Consider the following 23,253-nt stretch of genomic DNA (forward strand, 5'->3'; position numbering starts at 1 on the left):
GCGCAGTATGCTATAACCTTTCCAAGTGCATGACAACCAGAACCCTTTTTGGGGAAACAAACAAAAAAAGACCACACTGTAGATTATATGCAGGAGTAAGCACAATCAACCGGCATAAGAGGAGGACATTTCTTTCTAGTCGGAAGTCTTTTGTCCAACCTCGGAAGGAGAAAACTGCACCACTCTTCCTCATTGTTACCTGCAAACAAAGGTCAACCTAAATACACGCGAGGTAGGCGGCCTAGCTAGCCCTTGGTTCAACTGCAAAGACAATAGACTCTCTTGAATCTGAGCAATCGAACTACTTGTTGCCAACAGGTTTGTTTGTTATCAATTAGAGGCCTCTAGGATTCCTGGACTACAGTTCAACGACACGATTAAAATGCTATGTTTTTAGGAAGACTTGTAGCCAAAATATGGCAAGCATAGATATCGCAGGTGAAAACAAAATTCCTTTCAATATTTTTTGTCAATCAAGTTGAATGGAGAAAATTATGCGCTATGATCTTCTCAGTTATCTCTTCCTCATAATCAACCATGAACCTTTTTTTTTTTTTTTAGAGTTGAAAGTACTATAGGTTAAGAAAAAGTATAAAAAAATGCCATTCTAATGGTAACCCAACTCAGATTCTTCTTGGTAATGCCCATCTTAATCTGCAAAAGATTGAACTTGCTTAACATTTTTAAACGATGAAACTGCAAATATTGCGTCACAAAATAAACCAAAAATGAAGAAAGACAAATGAAACAAACACCACAAGTTTGGATTGAATGCCAAAAACTATTTGGTGATCACTAAAACTCAACATCCTCGCCTTCAAGGAAGTTGTGGCCGGAAGGTCCGCCGGGAGGGAGGAGAGCAACTCGCACCAAATTGGCGGCGCCTTCCGCCGGAGAGAGATCGCCATTGCCAAGGTTCATGTCAGTCCTCACGTAGCCAGGGTGCACGCTGTTGACGCAAGCTTTGTCATGCAATTGAAGGGCCAAAAGCCTCGTGTATGCATTCAACGAAATCTTGGAGATGGAGTAAGTGGGATACTTAATGGGCCACCTGTCCATGCCCTTCTCAGACTTCACATCTTCAAGAAACATGTCCAACCCCTCGTCGATTTTTTCCTCTGTTAAGCTCGCCGTTTCACACAGTTGTTTCCTTAACTCTTCATCCCTTAGAAGCTGCGGCACCAACATTGTTGATCTATTCACAAACCTGATTCCCAGAAATCTTGGTGATATTTTAGAATATGTAACTTTTATTTGGGAAAGCTTCGATAGAATTGTCGACATATCTATCTATATAAAAGGGAAAAGGAAAAAAAAAGAAACATAAAAAATGTTGATGAATATCTTAAACTTTGGTTTAAATAGATATTTGAGCGAAACAAGTTGCCTGCAGAGAGGTGTATAGTGACCAAAAGAATACATTTGAACAAGTTTTTTAAAAAGATGTTTTAAAAAATAAAAAGTGGTCACTAAAAAAAAAATTAAAGTTTAAAATGTACATTTTTTTACAAAAAAAATTTAAAGTACCCAAAGCCCTTTGCTTTTTTCCTTGGTATATATTTGTTGTGTAGATGCCCACGTGCATGCACCTCATCTAGTATTGGAGTCCCAACTCTTCTGCTTGGAACAACCCCTTCATTCACTCAAACTTGGTTATATGTGTCATACTGGTATACAAAACATAAAAATTAAAAAATTAAAAAAAATAAACAAACTAAAAATATTTTTTTTTCACTCTATCTTAGTGTTTGCCCACCCAACGTCTATTATCCATAACTCCAACTGTTTATTTGAAAAAAGAATAGATGCTACATAGTTGGTTCTCATCCTTTAAAGACTATGAGTGCGAGCATCCATCGACAAAAAGATCACCCTAAAATGATCATCTCATGGCTATTGAGAATGAATCAAATCAGATGGTTTTATTTCTCAATCTTTCTGACTTGCTTCTATGGGTAGAAAAGATTGAGAAAGGTCTAATTTACAGGCGAGTAAAAATTACAAAAATATCCCCTCTACTATATGGGTTGGGGGCATCTAATCCCTCGACCCTCCTCTTTCCAGCCGAGTTTTGAAGAAACAGAAAATTGCAAAAAGTTCGGACATTATATATGAAAGTCCTAGTTCTGCCACTGGTGGACAGAAGTCCTCAGCATGAAAAAGGGAACATGAAAAAACCAATAAACGAGTTCAAATATGACAGCGTCCAACTAACTTAGATTTACTTTGAACCATAAGCAGGAATATTCAAGAAGAATTGGAGTCTTACAGACAGTAGTCCATATCTGGATGAGACGTTTGACAATCCTTGGCTTGTGAGAAGAGGGGCGCAGGAGAGGGAGCAAAGCCTTGGTCAATCTCTTGGTTCCATAGAAGTTGGTCTCTAGACATCCCCTCGCCGACTCGTATTTGTCTGAGACCCCATTTGCCCATGTAAGAAGTGCCTGTGCATAATCATTTTCACAAGGTTATAGAGAGAAATAATTAAAATTGGCTTAGTTTTTATGTCATTAGGGGGTGCAGGATCTGCTCGGAGACTCGGAGTGCCGACCCTAGTCCTCTTTTTCATCAAGATTGGACACTAAAACTAGCTACTTACTATGCACCAACCCGCTTGAAGATGGGGCCCCATGGGTGAGTAGGCGGTTATGAATATATGAATAGTCTGCAGCTTTCCTTCCAAAGACGAGTGGATTTTAGTGGCCAAATGGGCTGTCACGGGCTGACTTCTTCAGTCGACTGCATAGATTCTAAACACCCCATAGGTGAGTGGGTGGGTAGGCGGCCATGAATATGAATAGTCTGCAGCTTCCCTTAGTAGCCCAATCCGCTTGCAATGTATCGCACAATTTTTTAAAAATAAAAACACAATCTCGAAAAATAAATCTTTAAAATCGTCTATTTCCATATCTAGCAATGTATTTTTAAGAAATGAAAAATCACCTCCTAACATTTCTGATTATTGAAAGGTTTTTTCACGATAATATCTTAAAAAGCGGCCTACAAGTTAAAGGTATCTATTCATTTGGATCTCACACATGCAATTAGGTTTTTCCAAAACAATTTTGAAAAGTTGATATAAGAAAAGGAATTCATCGCATTGAATCGTAGCTCAAAGCATTACATATTGTTTAAATGGCCTGAAAGCCCGAAAGCTATTGACGTTGAAGGTGTTTCTCAAAATTTGACGTCTATGGTTTCAGTTCGAATCGAACAAAAAAATGTAATTACTGACCTCGGAAGGATGCGTCACTAAATATACTTAAACTTTTCCTTGATAGAGAGAGAGAGAGGGGGGGGGGGGAGGGAGAGGAAGGGGAACAACCACATTCCACCGCCTTCTTTTGGTTGAGGGGCACTATCCGATCTCTTGTTTAAGAGAATTAGTGATTGCAGGGCCTCACTTAGGTTTGGTGTAGACGTTACATGCAGCTGCTAAACCTTGGTCCAGTTTAATCAACAATGCAAGATTTAAGGGGCTGGTGTGGGTTCACACAGTAGCTCCGCTGTTGCACCGTTTTGAAAGTTTAAGGACTTCACCCTCAATCCTTTCCATACTAACTCAACAGTAATCATAAGGATAATGTCCACCAGAATCAAATATAAAATGAGATTGAAGAATATATGGAACCATGATATTCATGCACGGACAGGTCTTACCAATTGGTAAGAGAGAGAGAGAGAGACTACCAGCATGGTGCTTTGGTCGACATTGTTCCATTCCTTTAGGTTCCAATCTATCACTGAATTGTCAACAGCAGCGTGATTTACCTACAGTCAAATCATACACATCCATCACCTGGTAACCATTGAATCAAACAGTTATAAACTTTGCTTTAGTTAGTTGTTTCCCAACAAAAGAATCACCCCAGGTGAGCAGGGCAGGGCAGGGCGTTACTATCATGAGTTTTTGGGTCTTAAGCTGTGTTGGGACTTTCATGAGTGTTGCAATCCCATCTTCAAGGGATTAGATGAATAGCGCTACCCACAAAAATAGAACCTGCTGGCTTCTCGGACCAGTTAGAAGAAGTTTACCAGAATATCCGCGAATCCAACAGTCAGCTTCAACCAATCGACGAAATCCAACACACTTTGCTGCTGAGTAATATCCAGAGTGTGGAAGATGACATTCTTCCTCCCCGTTTCTGCTGCTTCTTGTAAGAACTGTTGAGCAGCGCTTGAGAGTTGCTCCTGCGGCTTCCGAGCAGTCATAATGACCGTCAGCCCCTTGTCTGCGAGCTGCCTGCAGACCTCCAGCCCGATCCCTCTGTTTGCTCCCGTCACCACCGCCACCGTCTCCTCACTCCACCACTCTGCTCCCTCTCCTGCCTGCAACCAAGAACCAAACACCATACATCTGTGATTTCATCATAGCACAGAACAGAGGCTGGTTTGGCCTAATTACTCTCGCGTTCTGAATTGCTGAACGCTTTGATCAAGTTTCAGAAAAGCAAAGAAAAAATGGAAACCACACCAAAGATAGCCCTTGCTGCATCCATTAATTTCTCAACATCCTAAACAAATCAACTAAAATTCTTCATTGCTCTCACCATTCTTGTTCCCCCTTGTCTACCTTTATCAGAAAGCAGCGGCAACCTCAAAGGTGAAGGATTATATATATATGGGAACTAAGATGCTAGGGTACGCAATTGGTGAAAGTTAAATGCAAAACAACTTGCGCCTGTTTTTGGAATGAATGTAGAAGGTGAAGCATCCACCTTTCTGGTTCGGTTACAACTCCATGTTCAAGAATCGGGAGCATGACAAGTGCCTCTTCAACTCGTCCTACTTCAATTTTCAGTTTTTTTGTTTTTTTTTTTAATGCATATGTCAATTATAGCTACAGTGGAATCACCTTTAGTTATGTGATTTAATTTTTTTTTTTTTGGTGTCATGTATATATATATAGTCCTTTGGGTGGGTTAAAATTTTGTGAAACAGGTTAGTATATGCTCAAAATTTTACTGTTGTGTGCTTTCAGATTTCTACTGTCATGCCTTGTGACTAAGTATAAAAGAAGTGGTGAATTAGTGTGTTATCCGACTCTTGTGTTAATATGTCCTGTCATTTACAGGAGCAGAAGAAGAGGATGTGCAGGCAGACCATTCCTTAAACAAATTGATTTGTAACAAGTAGAAATTAAAAAATAAGAAAAAGCAGTTTGACATTAAAAAAACATGAAAGAAACAAATAAAATGCAAAAAAACTCATTTTATTAGTGTTTTATTTGTTTTGGTGTATTTTTTTTCAAAAAACGGCATTTTTTTAAAAGTTTTAAATGGCTAGCTTATTTATCTCATTTTTTAGTGTTTTTTTTGTAAAAAAAACAGTTTTTTTCCGATGGATTAAGGTTCTGCGCATTTAGAATAGAACTACAAATATTGCAATTCAGTTGGCCATTCATGAGAACCTCTCTAGTGCAAACACAAACAAAGGTTCAGATTCATTTTACAAATGACCATCTTAACTTGGAGGAGGAACCAACTAAAGTCTGCCTACTTAAAGGCAGGTGCTGTCACATATCATCAAAAAAGTCCAAAGGATGAGACATAGGTGGGCTGCTGTCAAGAACGTAAAGGACAAACGATGCCAGAACACGTTTATCACCAGAGCTCGTCGTCCTTGCTTTCATGGAAGTTTGGCCGGAAGGGCCACAAGATCAGTAAAACCTTCATAGTTTACTGGAGGTCGATCTGGAGGAAGAGGAACACGTATCATTTGTTCGGTGGGAATGGGGAACTGGTTTCTCTTCCGTTGAAGAAAGTTGTGAATCAACGTCACCTTTGGCGGCGACGGAATCTGTCCATCTTCCCCGCATTTTTTCTCCCATCAACACGCTGTTTCACTCTTTTCTGGAATGCGTCAATTCATCAGTTGATGTTGTAAGAATACGACGCCAACGTTTGGCTTTGTTTTCTCTCTTCCTAGAGACCATCTACAAATACGCTATCTCAAGTATCTCCTTCTTTTCTCATTTTAGAAATTCAGAAAATGCAGAATTTAAAATTTAATTTTGAAATAAAAAATGCTAAAGTCTGCAAGGCACAGTATCATACCGGCCGATTCGATGGCAAGTGATATTGACAAGATGAGTTGTAATGTCCAAATTGATCTTTTGATCAAAGTGGGATGGAAAGGTTAGTCTCAAACACCTTTTCCTTCTTATATCTGGTTACATGTGTTATATTGGTGACAAAATTATGGTACGTTAATATTGGTTAATGACAAAAATACCTTTAATTTATAATAAAAATAATAATTAAAATAAAAATTAAAAAGTTTAAAAAAACATTATTTTTTAAAAAATTATCACAATGTTCCTAGGGCCTACATGGATTGCATGAGCCAACTCACTTCCCTTATTCCTTCCTCATTTTGGGGGTCTTCTAAACTTGGGCCGTGCCGGTTTTCATTTTGTCCACATCTAAAAACATCTCAATCTAATCTTCTTTGTTTCTTGGAGGAAGCCAAAGAACTTTTCTATGTGTTTGTCTTTGCCATACGATGTAGGGGGCAAACCGAGGACAAAGCCAAAAATTTTTCATGAGCCAAGTCAAATTAAAGTTCCTAAATTTTGATTAAGGTCAAAATATCACTTTTCAGAAATTTTATATGAAACTTTTTAAAATTTACATGTAATTTTTTATTTAAAAAATTGAGGTGGAGCCAAGACTCATGCAAGCCCTACCTAAGTGGATGTTATTTTCCCCAAAAAATCCATTTAAGTTTACTTCCATGGCTTCTATTAGTTTTAATTTGTTTTCTTTTCTTTTCTTTAACTTTTTCTTGCCTGCGCTCCCAACTAACCAATTGAGAACCCAGAAGACCGCTGCTGAGCAGAATCGCTTTGCAAGTTCTAATTTAGGAAAACTAAAGAAGTGAAAATATGCATAGATCTACAGGCAGTTGTCAGTGACAACTTTCGAAGGTGAAATATTTCACCAATAAAAGCCAAACCTAAATTATGCAAGGACAACACATCAGTAAAAGGGATGAACACTCGGCGTGAGAACCCGCTTTCAATAACGCTTAGTTTTCATTGTTGTATTGCATAAGTAATCATTTCTTTCAATGTCCTAAAAGGCGATAAAGCAAGGCGGGGGACGTTAATTGAAGCCTAAGCTTTACAGATAAATTTGTGAATTATATAATATTTATAAAAATAATAACAAAACTGAACAAAATGACTACAGTACTAAGCAAATCAATAAAGAACAATGCACAACATATGCAAACCACAATAATTTGTAAATCCAATTAAGTACAATGCCATAACATATAATACAAAGAGTGCTTGCATAATTGGCACATAGCATGATTTGTCCTAAACAGTTAAATATTATAGAAAGTTAAATGTCATAGAAAAAAGAAAGAATAGAAATATAGGAAACAAATCCATACTACTTCGGTCTCAAAGAAAGTATAAATATAAAGATAAAAGGGATCTTGGGTGCATGACTTGTTGTCTTGCTCATGTTTAGTAATTTAATGATGCTTTTAGTGAGCATTGTAGTTAATTACCTTTTCAAGTCACTATTATGTTCAGTATAATTCTCTAAACATAGGGTAATAAAAAAAAGTACTATATAATAATAATAATAATAAGTAATTCTTAACTGTTTTTATCAGTAGACATGTTTCTTAAAATGCATATATAACTTGTCAAAGGAAAGACGTTTTCTAAAAGTGTGGATTAATTTTATAAATGGGTCAATAATAAGCAACTCATGCAAAGTAAGGAATATGCCCTGTAATTGGATGGTCACCGACTCAGCCAAACGATCAGATCAACGTATGCACCTAAGTAAAGCACAGCAAATCTGATTTAGGGTAAGATAGCAATGGATCGGACCACCCAGCCCCGCTGAAACAATGGAGATTCCAAGTGCCACTGTCGACAAAAGACGCCCTTCACCACTTGTAAATTGTAATAGTGCTCCAGTCTTTTGGTGCTGAACACCACTGCCAACATTTGGCAACATTGGAACGAGGACCACCATCCATGGAGAACACGTCCAACTCCAAACGATGACAATATAAAACAAAGGTGAACACCGGAATATTATATTATGAGTGCAAGGACATGACCAGGAGTGGAATGCGTGAAGAAAATAGGTTCGAGAGGGTGGCAAGTCATGGCCAGAGAGCTAAGTCAAGAGGGCTGCCAGTCATGAGAGGAGAGAGAGCGAGCTGCAAGATAGTGGCCATGGCCAGCGCTAGTCCTGGACAGAGAGAAAGGTAGCCACTTATCTTTGGCAGTCGTGGAGAGAAAGAGACTCAAAGAGGAACGTATCAGCCATGGAGAGACTTAGAGACTTACAGGTGTAATAGATTTTTGACGTTGGCGAATTGCGACAGCTCCACTAGCCGCAGCTCCAAGCCTCCGCCCTCTAGCATCCGTAGGTGCAGTGACGGTTGAATTTCATAGGTGATTTGAGACTGATAATAAGGGATTTATGTAAGATCATTTGGGGGGCCGGCATATGTCTATGAGTAATTTCAGACATTATGGCTGTCTTAATGTAAATATCTGCTTAAGTGATTGCATTTCGGAATATTGCGTCATTTTAGATGGTATGGGGTAATTTTGAAATGTATAGATATCAGTACGAAATTACGGACTCTTTGATGGGTGGAATCCGTAATTGTCCTTATTATAAAATGGTAGTGGTCCCTAGGGTCGTGCAAGGGTTGCCTGAAACATTGGTTTCTATGGTTTTCCTCTTCCCCATTTGAGAGAGACTTCAAGCCGCCGCACGTACCCTGGAAGACCCTGCTGTGATCTTCCCCATCAGATGGATTCAGATACGCTTCCGCTTCAATTTAAGGTTTCGTTTATTTCAATGATTTAGCATGAGCATGATTCTGTTTTAGGGTATATACGTTTGGTTTTGTATATGCGTTATGGGGAGAAATCCCAACAATTGGTATCAGAGCCTTTGTTCTTTATTAAATCGTTGATTTTTGGTGATTTTTTGTGTTCTTGCCGTTCAGATGTTCCCCATTTGGTTCTTCGGCTGCAAGCTTTTCAAAAATTTTAGGTTGAGGGCGTGCGACGGAAGCCGTCGGGCTTCCGTTGCAGCCATCAGGAGGATCGGAGAAGGGGACGAAAGGATCGGCCGGCGTCAGTCGCCGTTGGGCGATGGCGGGCCTCCTGCCGTTGGGGCGTGTCCCTGCCTGCGGCCACCCACGCCGTTGGGTGGCCTGTCGGTGCTCTCCGCGTATCCGTTGCAGCCATATGAAGCCGACGCATAAGGAAACCAACGCATAAGGAAAGGGGACGCCGGGTTCCACCGTTTTGGCGGCCGACGGACGGCCGTTAGGCGACGGCCGGTTTCTGTCGTCCTGGCGGGACTCGCCGGCGGTGGCTCCCTTGCGTCGGGCGTTGCAGCCATTGAAGAAGAACGGGAAAGGGGCAGTGGGATGGCGACGGCAGGGAGAGGTGATGGCCGGCAAAGGGCGACTGCCGGTGACTCAGCTGTCGCCGGACGGGCCCGTGCGACCCACCGCCATCCACCCATAGTCACCGGCGACCCACCGGTGGCCTCCTCGCCGCTTCAGCAACCGCCCAAATCTTAAAAAGGGGCAGAATATAGAAGAAGGGGAAACCGACCATAATCGACCGGTTTCCGGCGGGCGTCGGCCCGCCATCGTGGCAGCCGACGTCCGACGACATTGGCGGCACCTGCCGGTGGAGCTTCACCGCCCGCCAGCTGTTCGGCAGGCAAGCGGTGGAGGCGACGCCCGCGACCGCTCGCGCGGTCAAGCAGGAGGGTCGGCCCGGGTCGGGTCTTGACAGACCCGATCCGGATCCATCATCTTTAGAAAAAAAAAAAAAAACATTTTGCCGCCTCGCGCCCGAGCCCCTGCGTTTGATTTTTGAACCGGGTCGGGTCCTCCCGTATCCATGCAGTTTAACTTTTGAGAAACGGTTCATCCTTGTCAAACCAGTTCTGAAAAGAGTCGAACCGGTTTGTTCAGTTTCAGACCGATTCAGTTTGTTTTTAGACCGGTTCGGACCTTTCAGATCCGATTCGGACCGTTTTGGGACCGGTTCATTCAGTTTTGGAATCGATTCTAGCATTTAGAACCGATTAAGTTGATTTTCGAACCGATTCGGGCATTTTCAGACCGGTTCACTTGATATTTAGACCGATTCAGGGCTTTTCAGACCGGTTCATTGAGCTCTGAAACCGTTTTTAGCCAATTTTAACCGGTTCAATGGGTTTTAGAACCAATACGGTCCATTTTTTACCGGTACGTCCAATTTTTAGACTGGTTCAGCCCTATGTAGGGGCATGTGGGTGTTCTAATTATGGTTTAAGAATGGTACGGGCCATTTTAAGGCCGATTCAGTAGTTCTTGACCCTCTTAAGCACGATTATGATACCGGTTTATAAATTTTGAACACTTTTGGGCCCCTTTTATTGGATCATTTTGGTTTTGGAATCAATATAGGGCAAATTTGTATGTAAATTTTAATTCATGTTTTGCATGTTATTAAAATTATGTATGTGCTTTAGATGAATGTTTGGATTATGAATTTGATCTTTGGCCATGTCTGTTGTTTGAAATGAGTAAGTTTGTATTTTATGTCGCCAAAGTGACTTCTGTTGTACGAATTTGCTTGTTTTAAACATTAGATGATAGTATACTTGATCCATGCAGACAATGATCAGCCCAAAGGAGGATTGTTGTTTGGTCAGGTTTAAGTGTACAGGGCAATGAATATGTGATAATTTTTCAGGTTTCCATGTGAATAGCAAGTCAATCCTAAGATAGGTTCGTTGTTTGATAGGGTTAATTATCTATATTCATTGTTGACCAAGAATGCCACTTGCAGTTAATATTTCAATCTAAAGATTGGATATTAGCGTTGCATCGGTACCTTGTGATGGGTTTTGGGCCGTTGTGTTTAAATTCATTTATATTTGTTATTTCATCTTTGTACATGTATTGATTGTGAGCATGCTTTGGTTTGTTCTTTGTACAGTGAGTTCTGCTTCCATGATATTTGCAAATTTGAGTACTATTACTGAGATGAATGATTCGATTCTTATAAGTAAGAAAAGAAAGACTGTTATAGAAGTTGCCGTTGACCAATCATCCGTTAAGAAACAGAAGAAGCATAAGGAAGACCTTTTAGGTTGCTTCTTTTGTAAGGGTAAAGGTCATATAAAGAATGATTGTACTAAGTTTCACGCATGGCGTGAAAAGAAGGGTACATTTCTCACTTTGGTTTGTTTTGAGGTTAATTTAACTTCAGTACCCAAAAATACTTAGTGGGTAGATTCAGGTGCTACTACTCACATAAGTGGTCTCTATGCAAGGCTGCCTAAATTGTCAAACGCCAATTGATGCTGAAAGATTTATCTATGTGGGCGATAGCAAGAAGGCGAAGGTTGAAACTATAGCAGATTTTCGGTTATTGTTAAAGACTGGTTGTTATTTGAATTTGACAGAAACTTATGTGGTACCGTCTTTTAGACAGAATTTGGTTTATATTTTCTCACTGGACAAATTTGGTTATTATTGTTCATTTGGAGGAAATAAATTTAAGTAGTTTGTGCATTCAAATTTGAATTTCACTGGTTCTTTGTCTTCTAGCGATAACATTTATTTGCTTGATATGGTTGTTTCATATAATGAAACCTTGCATGTTACGTCTAGTGGTACTAAAAAAAAATTAGCCAAAGAGAATTCTGCTATGTTATGGCATTAGCGCTTAGGACATATCTCTGAAAAGAGAATATAAAGGCTTATGTCGAAAGGAATTCTTGAGTCCCTTGATTTTGCAAACTTTAATGTTTGCACTGATTGTATAAAGGGAAAATGAACAAACATTAAGGGGTTATAAGTTTTATAATCCATTCAGTAGGTCTTTCTTTGAAAAGGAAAAAGCTCATTTCTTTAAGGATATTGAGTTTGGGGGAGGTGATTAGGTTAAACACATTGCCTTTGAAGAGGGACCTGAGTCCACTCTATTCAGAAGAAGGCAATGATGTAGATCTTCCTACTGGAAAACAAACTCAACAACCTCAAGAAAATCAAACAGAGGTACCACTGAGAAGATCCACTAGAGAGAGGAGAAATACAATTTCAAATGATTTTGTCTATCTCCAAGAACATGATGTTGATATGGTCTTAATGGAGGATGATCTTGTCAACCTCCAGTAAGCAATAAAGAGTTCTAAATCTCTTAAGTGGATAGATGCCATGAATGAGGAAATAAAGTCCATGATGGACAATGACGTATGAGATGTTGTTCCCTTGCCTGAAGGTGTGAAACCCATTGGTTGTAAATGGATATTTAAAACCAAGAGTGATTCATTAGGAAACATCGAAAGGTATAAGGTACGTCTTGTTGCAAAGGACTTTACTCAAAAGGAAGGCATTGATTATACAGAGACTTTCTCTCCAGTTTCATCGAAAGACTCCTTCAGGACCATAATGGCACTTGTGGCTCATTTTGACTTAGAGCTGCATCAGATGGATGTTAAGACAGCGTTTGTAAATGGAGACATTGATGAAACGATATATATGGTGCAACCAAAAAACTTTGCTTCAGGAAATGCAAAGAAAATGGTTTGCAAACTTAAGAAATCCATCTATGGGCTAAAGCAAGATTCCTGTCAATGGTATTACAAACTTCATCAAGTTATAGTTTCTTTTGGTTTCGAAACTAATATGATTGATGAATGTGTATACCAAAAGTTCAGTGGGGGCAAATTTATCTTTTTGGTTTTATATGTCATTAATATATTGCTAGCAAGTAATAATGTAGGCATATTGCATGAAACTAAGATTTTTTGTCAAATGTAGGCATATTGCATGAAACTAAGATTTTTTGTCAACAAAGTTTGACATGAAGGATCTTGGCTGTGCATCTTTTGTATTGGAAATCCAAATATTTCGAGATCGTTCTTGGGGTATTTTTGGATTATCACAAAAGGCCTACATTGATAAGGTGCTTCAGCGATATGACATGAAGGATTGTAAACCAAGAGATACTCCAGTTGCTAAAAGAGATAAGTTTAGTCTCAAACAGTGCCCTAAAAGTGAAATCGAATCTAAGGAAATGGAAAGGATTCCCTATTTGTCTATTGTGGGAAGCCTTATGTATGCTCAGGTTTGTACTCATTTGGATATTGCATTTATCATTGGAATGTTAGGCAGATACTTAAGTGATCCTGGTATGGATCATTGGGAAGCAGCCAAAATGGTATTGAGGTACTTACAAAGAACAAAAGGTTTTATGCTCACATACAGGAAGTCAAACCAGTGAGAGATCATTGGGTATTCAGATTCTGACTTTGCTGGGTGCCAAGATAATGACATTCAATTAGGTTTTGTGATTGCAGAATTTTGTCACGAGGCTGCGCATTATGTATGGTATAAAAAGACCACTAAGGGTGTTGTGTGACAATAATTCAGCAGTCATGTACTCTTATAACAGCCACAGTATATCAAAGTCGAAGTACATCGACATTAAGTTTTTTGGGCTGTTAAAGAGGGGATACAGAATGGTCAGGTGTCTTTAGAGCATATTGGGACAAACTCTATGATTGCGGATCCGCTTACCAAGGGTTTAACACATAAGGTCTTTCACGAACATGTTGTTCATATGGGGGTGTTATCCTTGGATGATGTGCTGGTTTAGTAGGAGTTTGTATTTTGTTTGCTCTAATGTATGGACACATATTCAGTTTTCTGCAGAATAAAGTTTAAAGTTCTTTGGTTCCATTCTGTGTTTAGGTTTTTATCTTCATAAGGTTTTAAAGTTGGACCAGTTGAGAATAGACATGTTGTAATCACATTGCATGTAATTCTCATGCTATACATCCATATCAGATTTATGTCATTGGTTATGTTAACATTTGTGATCATTGAAGGTTTAGCTAATTTTGATATCGCGAAAGCCGCTTTGGTTATATGTTGATATGATCATGGACGAGATTGGTGAAATGACATTTAATAAGATAGCAGTTATGAGCTCTTAAGGCTTTGTGTAATGTCTGAATGTATTAAGACATATTTGGCCCAAGTGGGAGATTGTAAGATCATTTGGTGGGCTGGCATATGTCTATGAAGAATTTCAGACACTATGGCTGTCTTAATGTAAATATCCGCTTAAGTGATTGCATTTCGGGATATTACGTCATTTTAGATGGTATGGGGTAATTTTGAAATGTATAGATACCGGTACGGAATTACGGACTCTTTGATGGGTAGAATCCGTAATTGTCCTTATTATAAAATGGTAGTGGTCCCTGGGGTCGTGCAAGGGTTGCCTGAAACATTGGTTTCTATGGTTTTCCTCTTCCCCATCTGAGAGAGACCTCAAGCGCGCCGCACGTACCCTGGAAGACTCTGCTGCGATCTTCCTGTGCACCAGATCAGATGGATTCAGGTATGCTTCTGCTTCAGTTTAAGGTTTCGTTTATTTCAATGATTTAGCATGAGCATGATCCTGTTTTAGGTATATACGTTTGGTTTTGTATATGCGTTATGGGGAGAAATCCCAATAATTTAGGGATACAAAACTGGTTGAATGAGCGCTACGAGTGAAGCCCCTTAACCATTTTTATTTAATTTTAAACTTTTTTAATTAAAGAAACTAATAAGCCAAAATTTGTTCTTGAGGCCTACACCTCAAGCATGGAATGTGCCACAAATGGATGGAAGCATACGCCTCTACGAAATTGAGGCACACTCTTCAGGGATGTGTGCGCCTCACTGCCTTACCTCAAGGCGTTTTTTGTAGAAAACGCTTTCAGTAGTGTATTTTTAGTGTGAAGCGTATGCTTCTTTATTTTTGTTGTCGATTTCTTCAATGACGTTTTAGTGACATTATTTCTTCTGACATTTCTCTTCATATAATTAATGCAAACTTAAGCTTTTACTAACATTTATTGTGCGTAAGTAAATGGCATGTCATTGTGGTGACTAGTATATGATGAATATGAAGAGATGAGACAATGACATTAATGGTATTTCTGGATGCTAAGAAGATGGGAGATTTAGATGAAATAAGACCAATTTTGAGCTCTTGTTTATGGGGAAAAATTACTTTGGAAGTGGTCCAAAACAACAATCCATCTTAGGTTGGGTTTAGAGGCAAAACGTAGGGTTTGCAACTACAAATGAATGAATTGGGGTACCGAACATTAGTCTACTATGTAATAGTGAAGGAGAGCAGAATTTCTCTATATCTTATTGATTATGCAGAAACTTACACATAAATTGGGTAACATCTTATTTAGTAAAAGATCAAAAATCAACAACTGCAAACAAGATTCTATTCAAAGTAAAAATCTGGTGACTGACTTTTCTTCAGAAGACAATGTACACCCTATTATGAAAAGTTTAGTGTTGTATTAAAGAATGTTAGGGACTTTTCAGGACTTATGAATGATGAGGTTGTCTAAATAATGGATTGTCCTAATTTTTACCTTTTTATGAGGTTAACTAAAACTGTTAGAAAGCGTGTTAGGATCCATCAAACTAGAGTTTGAACCCGATCTCTAAATGTATCAAGTTATTACTGTGGTATTAAAAGTACAATTCAACTCTTGAACATAGGTTTCTATACATTCAGATACATGTGCTTTAGGGGGTGAACTATAATACCATTTTATTGGAAGTTCATTCTCATATTAAAGATTGTGAGACATCTCAAGGATTCATAAAGAGAGTTGTTTAAGTGTTAGATTCTCATGATTCCTAGTCATTTCAAGGTTAGAACTAAAGTTGCTAAGAAGGGCATTGAGATCTGTCAAATAAGGGCCTAAGTCAGGTGTGGGAGTGGGTTGAATTTGTTACATGCACAGATTTTGGTTTTCATGTACTAAGTTGTACATGATAAGCTACTAAGTTGTACATGATAAGCACCATAGAAATTTGATGTAAGGCTAGAATGCAAATTAAAACTTGATAGAGGGTATTAGAGATGATTGTGCTTAAGATTCAAGTCTAAAGTTATGATCCATATTCTTATCATCCAAGTTTATTACATTACTATATAATATTCAATATTGTCCCTTAACTTTTATAATTATGGTTACTTCTTTAAAATTGAAGAGTATTTTTTGTTTAAACGGACTTACCACATACTCCATTTTTTGAATAAAAGGTGAAATCAGTAAAGACTTTAAATCTTCTTCTTGTTGTTGTTGTTTTTCTTCACATCTAGTGTGTGTGTGTGTGTGTGTGTGTGAGAGAGAGAGAGAGAGAACAAACTTGTAGAAAGAAGAGAAACCAACTATGGTGATACAGCTCCTACAAGTACATACCACTAGCAGCTTTATTTTTCTCAAAATAAAAGAGAAAGGAGTTAGGAAGCATGAATATCTAACAAGCCCTTATTTGGCAGTTCTTATAAAATGTGAGGCTCTTAAGATCAAAGCCAAAACAAGTGAGCCCTCACAGAAGTTATGAGCAAAAGTAGGGCCATAGTGAAAAAATTTTAAGTCAATTTTTCAAATTTTTACAATAAAATCCATATCCTTCTATATTTCAGTTAAAAACCTAGAGATTTTTGCTCTTCAATACGTTTATTCTTTCAAGAAAAATGCAAAGTTAACAATTGATTTGTCTTTTATTTTATAGATTATGAGATATATCTATACATTAGAAAAATATCGTCACCCATAGAAGTCTAACCTTACCTTTACCGTAAATGATAGGGCGAACCTCGCTTCCTTTTGGAAGGTAAGGGTCCAAGATAAAAAGGGTCGGCCCTCGGCAGATGACGACTCAGATTTTTTCTTATTTTCTATAATGATTTTTTGAAAAATGATATATATATTCAAAGAGGAGATTGTTGGAGAATTTAATGGAAAAAGTTGGGCAGTTGATGTTGGCCCATTTGTTGGCCATTAATTAATTTTTTCCGGCGAGCCCATTGGTATTGTTTTTTTTTCAACCAAATGAAATTAAAGGGGGCGTTTGAACGACATTCCAGTATAGTTTTTTATGTGTTTGGATGATAGTAAAATTGGATTTGAAAAGGAGAAAACCTGACCTTTCAAGGTATTCAGGAACGAAAAAGAAAAAGTTTAAACAGGTTTTCAAAGCTCATTTAAAAACTATGTAGTTGTTTTAAGGAACGTAACATCATTGAGTGGCAATATGGCTTATATTGAAGAGATTCTAGGTCTAAATCCCATGATCATTTATGATATTGAAGAGATTCTAGGTCTAAATCCCATGATCATTTATGCTATGGTGCATTATCCTGATGTATTATTCTTTGTATTATTCTTCTGTACAATACAATAAGTCCACGAGCAGAGTCCGAAACTTGAACTCCTAATTAAAATTAGAAATGTTTTTAATATAAAATAAAAAATTTAAAATAAAATATATTTTTAATAATAAAATATACGATATAATATACCGTCGGGTACCCGAACTCTATGCCTATTTTGGCTGGTTTAACAGTAATTTTGAAACCTTTGTGGCGAAGCAGCTGCAGCCCATCCAGTTTTTTAAAATGTCACCACTAGTCCTACCCAGAGTCCAAAGCGCGTATGTCTAATCCAAGTGGCGGACTTCCTTGACGGCCAAGGAAATTAAACCTTCCGCCCCTGAACGCTTCTGCCCTGTTTCTTTTTCAGAGCTCGAGGGAGAGGTAGGCTCTGGCGACGATGGACGAAGGGGATGATGCCGATTTGCTTGCTCTGCTTCAGTCGCTGGTTGATCCTCCCGATTGCCCTCCCATGTCTTCCGTCCCCTCTGTCGGGTTTCTGGTCGATCCTCCAGATTGCCCCTCCATGTTTTCCGTCCCCTCTTTCGGGTTCCAGCAAGAATGTACCCTGACAGAAGCATGTTGGGCCGAAACTGTGGGCAGTAATTCAGTAATCGGGACCGGAACCCCACCGGAAAGGGCGGTATTGAGCTACTATTTGTCGGATGAGACCGGTGGAGAGGTTTGGATGGGTTTTAACCCTAGCTACAACGGCGAATCGTCCAACGGAAGGATTCCCGTAGATTCATCGCCGATCGACGGCGATGAACGGCTTCCCTCAAGGTTCGCTGATCCTCAACTTGGTGCGGTAGATGGCTTCGTCGCGGGGGAGGTCGACGAAAAGAAGGAGAATCGGGAAGCCGCTGAGGATCTCGTTGTGGGATCGCTGCGCCTTCCTCCCGATGATCCGCCAAGTTCTTCACCGTGGCCCGACCTCGAAGTTGTTGATCTGTTCGTGGATCCACCGGAGAAAGGAACTAAATGCGTCTTACCTGCGAAGGACGAAGGCGATTCGGATTATTTGATTAAGAAACGCAAAAGGTATATAGATGTTTTTAATCGTATTTGGCAGAGTCGTTTAGAACTGTATGTTTGATCTTGTTAACATGGATTCGTTATTATGTTTGCTTTTGAGAATTTATGGGGATCTTTGAAGTGAATTTACGAATGACCCGATCCTGTACACTTTGCATGTTGCAGAGCACACAGAAATATTTAGAAGCAACAAAGCGACAATAGGGTTCATGGAGGAATTTTTGGGAAAAAAAAATTACGTCAAATCATGTAAAAATAAAGTTCTTAAAGCTAAACATGGTATAGTGTTGCTTTGGAGGATTTTTGGGGGAAAAAAATTATGTCAAATCATGTAAAAAATGAAAGTTCTTAAAGCTAAACATAGTATAGTGTAGCTTTCCTCTCCCATTATCCTGTTTCTTCACATCTTGTGAATCAAATTTTGAAAACTCTCTCCTTTCTGCGTTGCGTGGCTATTTTCTTTCAACAAATGGGGTATTTCTGCAATTCTTATTTCAGGTACAGACCAGTCATGTTCCTGCTGCTATCAGAGGAATTATGAGAAGTGTTTCTTTCATTTGATTTCCGTATCTCTCATAATACCTTGATGCCAATTTCTACGGTAATGATTTACAGAGGAAGGGATGATAAAACAATGTTTTATACAGCCCAAATTTTTTATTGTACCCACCGTCTGAATTGCATCGTGATAAGCTACTCTGTAACTGTCTTGAAAGGAGAAACAATTTTTCCATCCGCTGCAAAAGTACGAGGTCGCGGTTCTCTATTCGGGGATTGTATTTGTTTTCTTTCAGGCAGATGAGGAACAGAGACTCGGCGTTGCGGTCAAGGGAGAGGAAGAAGACGTACGTCAAGGATCTGGAAATGAAGAGCCGGTTCCTCGAGTTCGAGTGCCGGAGGCTCCAGCAGGCGCTTGCGCTTTGCTGCGCGGAGAACCATGCCCTCCGTGTTCGCGCCTTCAGCTTGGAAGCCTCCACGGCCAGACAGGAGTCTGCTGTACTCCGTACGGGTAAATATGCCAAATGATTCTTCCGCAGTTCGTCACATAGAGCATTCCCTTGACCATGGTTTTTGTCTTCTTCTTTATGGCCCTCTCAGAATCCCTGCCGTTGGATTCCCTGCTCTGGCTCGTGGCGCTCGTCTGGAGGGTGTTTCTTCCCCTGAACGCCCGATCCTCCGAGGAGGGAGGCGTCGGCGTGGAAGAAGGGAAAAGGAGAACATCGGCTCCCGTTGCCCCGACAAAACGGGTGATAAATGAACGACTGTTCGGATCTAGGTTGGTGCTTCTCAGGCGCCGTTGCAGAGCCGCGAGGAAGAAGATGAAAGGGTTCAGAGACTTCGCCGTCCGGCAGTGTATCCTTGGGCTTGGCTTTTTCTTAGCAGCTTTTGTTTCCTTCTGTTTCTTTTGATGTTGATGGAAGTTTATTTTGAGAATAAAACAAAAGGGTAGATAATCAATTGCTCCTTATCGTTAAGGATATCGTAGTTGTAAAGTTTTGCACCCATATGTTGCCCTTTGTCGTGTAATATAATCCCCATTTACTTACGGTGATCGGGAAGGTTTAAAAAAAAAAAAAACTTCGTTTCGTTTCTGCTGCACAATTAGCACTTGGTAGTTGGATAGACGCCTTTGATGAAATAGATGACACCTTTGATGGAAATACATGAAACGGATGGAAGTGGGACTTGACATGGCGAAGGTTAACCCTTTGTTTACACCAATGGTCATACCAGTTTGGTTTACCAGTTCACCCATGCTGTTGCTTAGCAAGATGAAATACAAAGAAAGCAAAGTTTTAGTTCCTTTGAACCTACGTTCGATCTCTCTCTCCATCTATCTTTTCAAAGAAAGAGGTTCTCTTCATCATTTACAGGGAGATTCCAATTCAGTTGATTGGATTTACATGTTTTGCATATATACTGGATTTGCAATTTGTGTACATACGATTGAGAAAAATTGTTTTCAAATTTGGTAGCTGATTGTTCATGCTTCACTTTGTGCTTTATTTTTACGGTTGTAACTTGTTTGGATTCCCATTTTGGTACACACCTTTATCAGCTGGTCTGTGCTTTCACTTTACTAATGTTTTTCAATTTTTGCCACAAAAAAATGTGTTGGTTCTTTGCCCTTAACCTCATTTAGCTGATCACTTGTTTGCGTGCCTTCCATGTCTTGAACAAATCTGGTTTCATTGATTCTTCCAAACACCCTCTCTTAAGTTCAATGGTCTTATAATTACGTTAAACTTGCAACATACCTATTTCATTCAACAGATCTTCAAGTTGATCTCGGTGGAGTTGTACTTGATGATCAACTCTTAGCAAGTTTATCTCTTAAAAAATGAAAATCAGCAGGTTTGGTTTTGTTGTCAAAAACTGAGTTGGGGCTCAAGCAAGCAGCTCGTTTATTGTTACACCAAAGGTAGGCACATGAGTTAAGTCAAACATGAGCGTTTTCATCAAATGTTCCATCCAAGTTATCTGAGCAACAACATTGGCCAAGTCTTTGTATTCTACTTTCTGTTGGATGTAGATAAACAATGTGTGTTTTTTGGCTCAAGGGTATGATATTTGAAAGAAGAAGATTGCGTATCTTCTTGTGAGCTCCCCCCCACGCCCCGCTTCTAAATTTTCTGCGATCTGTATTTTTCTAAGCATAAATGTTAATACTGGACTCTTTTAAATGACAAATTCATAGTTTATTTTGCCCTTGAGATTTATACATATATTCACAAACCCTACGGACTATAAGGTAGGGTTTAGATGCAATGTAAAAAAATGTAGGGTGAAACAAAGAAAACATAGGAAGTTTCCTTGGTAATTTTAATGGGAATTTTTTTCGAATGATGAAAAGTGCACCTTGTTTCGATTCATTTTCTTTTTCAACCTAAAAGAAAAACTTTCATCTTGTTTAGATTTGAGGGTGAGATTATGAAGTTCTCCACGTTTAATGAAACTTTTGAATTATCTCACGATTCGGAATTTCCATTTCCAAAATTCAATCTTCCGTGCTCCACCTCAGGTTGGTGAATGCAAAATGCATGTGCTGAGTTTGTCAATCATACGTTGAAAGTTTGTCCTATCTAAAAGCCTTTGTGCAATGATCAGCAATTTGACCGTTGCTTCATGTCGAATTTGCGTGGATCAGATATTGGAATATTGTATTCATGAACTAACAGTCAATATGAATATGTTTGGTTTGTTTGTGAATAAATAAAAAAATGTTTTAATGTATAATGCGGCTCGACTGTGATAGTATGAGTGGCTGGAGATTAGTATTGAACACCTAGATACTTTGGTAACAAAATTTAATTACTGAGCTTTGTATTTTCCATGAGGTATTCAAATTCCACTTAGGATTTTGAGACTGTCACTTTTTTTTGTGTTATTGTATTGGATTTAAGCCAAGGAAAACACAATATGTTAACGACATATTTTGGGACATGCTGCCCGATTAGAGTCGCAAAATGCAGTTAGGCGAATATTTGATTTGCCTCAAAATAAGATGACTTGACCAAGGTTTACTTTGAGATAGAACTACTCGAAGGTAGCATGAAGAAGCAGATATGGTTGTTGAGGTTGTTGCATGAATTTGAGAAGATTGCTGCAAACCGAATATCCAATTTTGCTTTGTTGGGATAGAATAATATATTCTTACAAGTCATCTGCACGGGAAATGGTTCAATAGAACTTCTCCATCGCTAAAGCTCATGCCATTGCTCCAATGGAAAATCCACAGTTTTCGATTCAAACAATCCCCATTCATGTAAATTCCTTCAGTTGAATGAGCTACCTTAAGACGGACGCAAAAAGGTTTTAATGGTCCAAAGTCTTTCATTTGAAAATCACGAGAAAGGTAGACTTTAAATTTTTCAATGATGTCCTTCTGAATGTCATCTATATATACCAAGGCAACAGCAATAGATCACCGGGGGGGAAAAGCGAATAGTAAATAATCACCTTTCCATTTGACAAATCCAAAATTTTGAAGATTGAAGGTTGATCTTTCGTTGCCAATCACTTGGCTTCGGATCATTGTTGGGTTCAATCCCCTCCATTTGGAGGATCCATATGGAATGCGACCAAAAGAAAAAAAGAAATAAGGAGAAGTATCACGGGTCACCTGCACTTGAATTAGTAGCTTTTGAAAAGGATCTATTGCCAAAATTTGTGGACTAAAATTGAATTATAAAAGAATCGTTTAAAACTTTAAAGAACAGGGAGGCCCAACCGTTTTGTGCGTGCTTGGCTTGGGGGCGCTTCTTCTTGCTTTATACTGTTCTTCTTTGAGGGATGAACAGACTTGTTCTCCTATCACATTGAAGCCGTTGGAGAGATTAAAAGAGATAGAAAGTGAGATTAAGAGAAGAAAAAATTTTCTTATTTAGGGCTTTTCTTTGTTTTTTGTAAAGATTGAGATAAAAGAAAGGAGGCATTTGTTGTGGGAAGGTGGTCATTGCTTAGGTTCTATTTTAGTGATTGTTGGGCTTTTGGATGTGTTGACATTGTGTATGTCTCCTTTGTAACCATTCTTACACTGCACTGTGAATTATGGTTGGGTACCCGATTCGTGATGGGATGGACTTGGGCTTGATACCTGGCCAGCCAGATAAAAAAAAAAAATTGTCGGTTTGGGGCTCCACTCAGCCTGATATATATGTTCAAAAACTCTTTCTCTCTCTATGAACTTGACCTGCATCTTTGTTAGTCCTTAGGCTCATGAGTCATGCATACCCTCCTATATATATATATATACATGCATATATAGTGATAGGTCATTAATTGAAAATGTTTGCACCACACGAGCTTTTCAGCTTCAAGGCAAACACCTGAATTGCCGACCAAGATGGGGCTGACACCGGAGAGACAAAGATGACACAAGCCAGAAAACCTTGTGGTGCACCATATGCAATCAAGAGTTTTCCACCCGCAGTTCTTTCAGCCACTATGTTTCTGTCCGCACTGGATTG

General features: G+C 39.1%; 2 protein-coding genes across 4 annotated transcripts; one reads left to right on the top strand and one right to left on the bottom strand.

Moving 5' to 3' along the window:
- Positions 1 to 644: 644 nt before the first annotated feature.
- LOC116248606 (short-chain dehydrogenase/reductase 2b-like) lies at positions 645 to 4,734 on the bottom strand. 3 transcript variants are annotated; one of them, XM_031621493.2, is made up of 4 exons: positions 4,036 to 4,734; positions 3,691 to 3,771; positions 2,274 to 2,444; positions 645 to 1,173 (listed from the first exon to the last, which is right to left on the bottom strand). In XM_031621493.2, the coding sequence occupies exons 1-4, from the start codon at positions 4,351 to 4,353 to the stop codon at positions 796 to 798; spliced, it is 948 nt and encodes a 315-aa protein (XP_031477353.1). In that variant the 5' UTR covers positions 4,354 to 4,734; the 3' UTR covers positions 645 to 795. The 3 variants fall into 3 exon arrangements, with proteins under 3 accessions (XP_031477353.1, XP_049931671.1, XP_049931672.1); XM_050075714.1 differs by having other exon boundaries at positions 1,027 to 1,173; positions 2,270 to 2,444; positions 4,036 to 4,731; XM_050075715.1 differs by having other exon boundaries at positions 1,066 to 1,207; positions 2,270 to 2,444; positions 4,036 to 4,732.
- A 12,768-nt stretch (positions 4,735 to 17,502) lies between these two features.
- LOC116245643 (bZIP transcription factor 50) lies at positions 17,503 to 19,829 on the top strand. The gene is made up of 3 exons (XM_031617168.2): positions 17,503 to 18,289; positions 19,078 to 19,292; positions 19,382 to 19,829. Exons 1-3 carry the CDS (start codon positions 17,649 to 17,651, stop codon positions 19,690 to 19,692), a joined length of 1,167 nt encoding a protein of 388 aa, XP_031473028.1. The 5' UTR covers positions 17,503 to 17,648; the 3' UTR covers positions 19,693 to 19,829.
- Positions 19,830 to 23,253: the final 3,424 nt, after the last annotated feature.

The sequence above is a fragment of the Nymphaea colorata genome, chromosome 1 (genome assembly GCF_008831285.2).
Source record: "Nymphaea colorata isolate Beijing-Zhang1983 chromosome 1, ASM883128v2, whole genome shotgun sequence".
In the NCBI taxonomy this organism is placed as follows: Eukaryota; Viridiplantae; Streptophyta; class Magnoliopsida; order Nymphaeales; family Nymphaeaceae; genus Nymphaea; species Nymphaea colorata.